The 4913-nt window shown below is 42.8% G+C and overlaps 1 protein-coding gene across 1 annotated transcript in view; it reads right to left on the minus strand.

Moving 5' to 3' along the window:
* LOC139639765 (phospholipid-transporting ATPase IC-like) overlaps window positions 1–4564 on the minus strand; it is an 11042-nt gene extending 6478 nt beyond the window's left edge. The window contains exons 1-2 of the mRNA XM_071513914.1: window positions 4451–4564; window positions 2986–3231 (exon numbers count right to left, since the gene is read on the minus strand). Of these exons, the coding sequence (XP_071370015.1) occupies window positions 2986–3231; window positions 4451–4564 (360 nt within the window). The remainder of the gene's footprint in view (window positions 1–2985; window positions 3232–4450) is intronic.
* Between the last annotated feature and the right edge of the window lie 349 nt (window positions 4565–4913).

Here is a 4913-nt window from a genome sequence, read left to right on the forward strand (position 1 = left end):
ATCTGAGCAGGAGGAGAGAGACAGACAGGTCAGCAGACAACACGAGACAGTGTCCAGAGAGATCTGAGCAGGAGGAGAGAGACAGACAGGTCAGCAGACAACACGAGACAGTGTCCAGAGAGATCTGAGCAGGAGGAGAGAGACAGACAGGTCAGCAGACAACACGAGACAGTGTCCAGAGAGATCTGAGCAGGAGGAGAGAGACAGACAGGTCAGCAGACAACACGAGACAGTGTCCAGAGAGATCTGAGCAGGAGGAGAGACAGACAGGTCAGCAGACAACACGAGACAGTGTCCAGAGAGATCTGAGCAGGAGGAGAGAGACAGACAGGTCAGCAGACAACACGAGACAGTGTCCAGAGAGATCTGAGCAGGAGGAGAGAGACAGACAGGTCAGCAGACAACATGAGACAGTGTCCAGAGAGATCTGAGCAGGAGGAGAGACAGACAGGTCAGCAGACAACACGAGACAGTGTCCAGAGAGATCTGAGCAGGAGGAGAGAGACAGACAGGTCAGCAGACAACACGAGACAGTGTCCAGAGAGATCTGAGCAGGAGGAGAGAGAGACAGGTCAGCAGACAACACCAGACAGTGTCCAGAGAGATCTGAGCAGGAGGAGAGACAGACAGGTCAGCAGACAACACGAGACAGTGTCCAGAGAGATCTGAGCAGGAGGAGAGAGACAGACAGGTCAGCAGACAACATGAGACAGTGTCCAGAGAGATCTGAGCAGGAGGAGAGACAGACAGGTCAGCAGACAACACGAGACAGTGTCCAGAGAGATCTGAGCAGGAGGAGAGAGACAGACAGGTCAGCAGACAACACGAGACAGTGTCCAGAGAGATCTGAGCAGGAGGAGAGAGAGACAGACAGGTCAGCAGACAACACGAGACAGTGTCCAGAGAGATCTGAGCAGGAGGAGAGAGACAGACAGGTCAGCAGACAACACGAGACAGTGTCCAGAGAGATCTGAGCAGGAGGAGAGAGACAGACAGGTCAGCAGACAACACGAGACAGTGTCCAGAGAGATCTGAGCAGGAGGAGAGACAGACAGGTCAGAGAGATCTGAGCAGGAGGAGAGACAGACAGGTCAGCAGACAACACGAGACAGTGTCCAGAGAGATCTGAGCAGGAGGAGAGAGACAGACAGGTCAGCAGACAACACGAGACAGTGTCCAGAGAGATCTGAGCAGGAGGAGAGAGAGACAGACAGGTCAGCAGACAACACGAGACAGTGTCCAGAGAGATCTGAGCAGGAGGAGAGAGACAGACAGGTCAGCAGACAACACGAGACAGTGTCCAGAGAGATCTGAGCAGGAGGAGAGAGACAGACAGGTCAGCAGACAACACGAGACAGTGTCCAGAGAGATCTGAGCAGGAGGAGAGCGACAGACAGGTCAGCAGACAACACGAGACAGTGTCCAGAGAGATCTGAGCAGGAGGAGAGACAGACAGGTCAGAGAGATCTGAGCAGGAGGAGAGACAGACAGGTCAGCAGACAACACGAGACAGTGTCCCATAAACAAGCTACTTGGGAGTCATGTGACTTTTGTTTACAAGTCCCGGTTGGCTTGTGATTGGGCGGCGAGAACCTAAAGGAACCAAATGCAAAAAAAAAATAAAACACAGTAAACTTGATGATATGATGTGACCTCTTGTGCCTCTAGTTGAATTTTAAATTCAGAATCAGAAATACTTTATTGATCCCCGAGGGGAAATTGGGTTACGTTGCAGTTGCTCACATTCTAGAAGAGAATATATACAAGCATAGAGAAATTATAAGAAAATAGAGATAAGAAAATAAGAAATATGTAAAATATGTGCATTATACTACAATATATAACAATAATAATATAGAAATAAGAGAAATAAGAAATATGTACAAATATGTGCATCATACTACAATATATACAACAGTGTAAATAATTATTGCACAGTTGAAATTGATGGGAGACTTGGAGTCCTCGCACAAAAAACAGAATTCAGATGTTTATTTTTGGTGTGTCTGCTAATATGGACAATCTTGAAATAAACAGACGGCCTGCACTCTTTTTGCAAAAGAGGGAGCAGATTTTGTACGCTGAGGAAATCTCAACAGTCTCTGTGTCAAAACACAAAGAAAAATAAAATAAGAAGAACCAGAGCGCAGGCTAGACTGCAAAAACTGACAAACTTGTTCAGTTATTTTATCTTGTATCCAGACTTATCTTATTTTAGGATTATTTTTTAGTGAAATCTTAAAGCACTGGCAGATAATTAGACTTTTTTTTTCCCCAGGAGAATGTAACTTGTTTAACTTGATTATCATTGGAGAGGTAAGGCACACTTAATCCTATACTGGTTGACAGTGTCACCAGTGTGAGAGTGAATACTCACTTTCCTTTAGAGGGGTAAAAATATCTTTCTATTTTACTTGATTTGATTCTTTTAACGCAGTGCATTTTGCTTGTTCTTTTATATGAATTTTATCTTTTGCACTTTGTCTCGATGTTTTTAATGTTTTATGTAAAGCACTTTGAATTGCCTTGTTGCTGAAATGTGCTATATAAATAAACTCGCCTTGCCTTGTTTCAGGACATTTTCTTGGTAAAAGTGAAATTGTCTTGGAGAAAGTTTCTTGTTTCCAGATTTTCTTCATTGTTTTATGATGATTTCTTGAAAGAAGGCATATTGGCATGAATCAAGTGAAATTTACTGAAACCAGCAAATTATCTGCCAGTGCAGGGAGAGAATTTGACTAAAAATATCATGAAATAAGCCGATAGGTCTGGAAACAAGATAAACTTTGCAGTGTATCTTTGTTTATTTCATAGGAGACATAAATCTGCTGCCTCCCTCTGACTGAACTCTGTCTGTGAACCCAGTCCCCCCCCCCCCCCCCCACCCCCCCCCCCCCCCACTCCCCCCCCCCCCCCCCCCACTCCCCCCCCCCCCCCCCCCCCCCCCCACTAGGAGGAGTTTTGGGGTTGCCCCGGGCGACCGACCTGCAGGTTGACGGTGATGATGAGCGAGGAGGCGGTGACGACGGCGAAGGACTGGTAGTCGGAGGGCGCCTCTCCGTCCTGACCCATGGTCTGCAGGAAGGCTCCGTACGGGATGAAGAAGATGATGAGGGAGGTGAAGATGCCGTGGAACAGGCTGATGAAGAAGTTCCTGTAGTTGAACAGCGAGCCCTGCTGCCCCGGCAGGTACAGCTTGGGGAACTTCAGACTCAGTTTGTCGTTTACGTCCTGCAGCGGGAAGAAGGGAGGAGGAGGAGGAGGAAGAGGAGGAGAAAACAGTTACTCACCGCAGAACTCACTTTCCCATAATCCTCTTTGCCTGCCACTTGTGTTTTTCAGCTATTTTCATACGTAAGCGATTATTTACAGTTTGAATTCTGTTAACTGTTAATGATGAAAGATGTTTGATTTTCATGAACATTTCTTTAATATTAACCCGATTCCTGTTGGATGCACTCAACTGGTGCTTAGACATGTCAACTGTAATCAGCTTAATCATTCAGTTAATATCTATAGTTGGTATTTCCTTCTTTTTGTTTAACTTTTACTTATTTTGCACACTTTAAAAACAAGAAAGAGAAGACATGAGAAAAAAACAACAAACAACAAAGGTATCAGTATATAGTGCAGGGTAAGAGGCAGGAAACCCTCAGGGGCTTATTAATGACCTCTACCTAAACAATACACATTATGACAACACAGTGTAAAAGATTAAAAGGTAACACTTTACAATAAGGGAACATTAATTAAGGGTTAGTTAATGCTTAATAAACATCAACTAACCCTTAACTAACAATTAACTAATGTGTCTGGTAATAATTTACTAATGGTGTTCATGTTAACTAAGGTATTAATTTATACATTATTTAATAGTCATCTTTATAAACTATTAAATAATGTATAAATTAATACCTTAGTTAAAACCATTAGTAAATTATTACCAGACACATTAGTTAACTGTTAATTAAGGGTTAGTTAATGCTTATTAAGCATTAACTAACCAACCAACCAACCAACCAACCAACTAACTAACTAACTAACGCTTATTAAGCATTAACTAACCAACTAACTAACTAACTAACTAACTAATGCTTATTAAGCATTAACTAACCAACTAACTAACTAACTAACTAACTAACTAATGCTTATTAAGCATTAACTAACCCTTAATTAATGTACCCTTATTGTAAAGTGTTACCGATTAAAAAAACAAAAAGATCAAATATTATTTTGGTTTCTAATCTATCAATCAGTATCTGTGTAGTAAATACATTTTGTCAATTTAGTATTTTCAAGGATCAGCACATTATCTCCAGCGTCACGATGTCGTCATGGTAACATCGGTCATCAACCAAAATGTATCGTCACGATTTTCTTTGACAAAATGAGCTCAGGCTTCCTGCTGTGATGATGAGAATAAAGTGTGTGAGTATTGTGTGATCCGCACCTGGTCCAGGAGTCCGACCAGCAGCACGGGCAGACTGCTGTAGCACACGTTGTAGAGAGTGATGAACCAGTCTTCATAGGCCACCTGCAGGCACAAACACTTCAGCTGTAACATGTTCAGTGTCGATGGAGGTGAGGTTACATCGTCTCATTAAAAGGGGCATTTTCTGTTCGTATAAAATATATATTTAGCCATATCGCTGCTGTCCTGTGAAAACCTTGTAACTCCACAATTGTTGATTTTCAGGTTTTAACTTCAGCTGAAAATTTCTACCAGCCTCGGTCTTATGAAATCTTTTAAAACCCCACTGTCACTGGATAAACTCTAAAACACATGCTGGTCAAGCTGAAAACAAAGCTGCTTTTCTGATATTTTGTAGATTCACTGGACAGCAACAACATGTAGGCTTGTTTATGTAAATACGATGCACATTTGCATGTATGTTGCTGTAAATTCACACACC

This window comes from Centroberyx affinis, unplaced genomic scaffold (genome assembly GCF_046629955.1).
Source record: "Centroberyx affinis isolate AG114_WGS23_722 - 3 ecotype Tasmania unplaced genomic scaffold, CSIRO-AGI_Caff_v1 ptg007670l_1, whole genome shotgun sequence".
NCBI lineage: Eukaryota > Metazoa > Chordata > Actinopteri > Beryciformes > Berycidae > Centroberyx > Centroberyx affinis.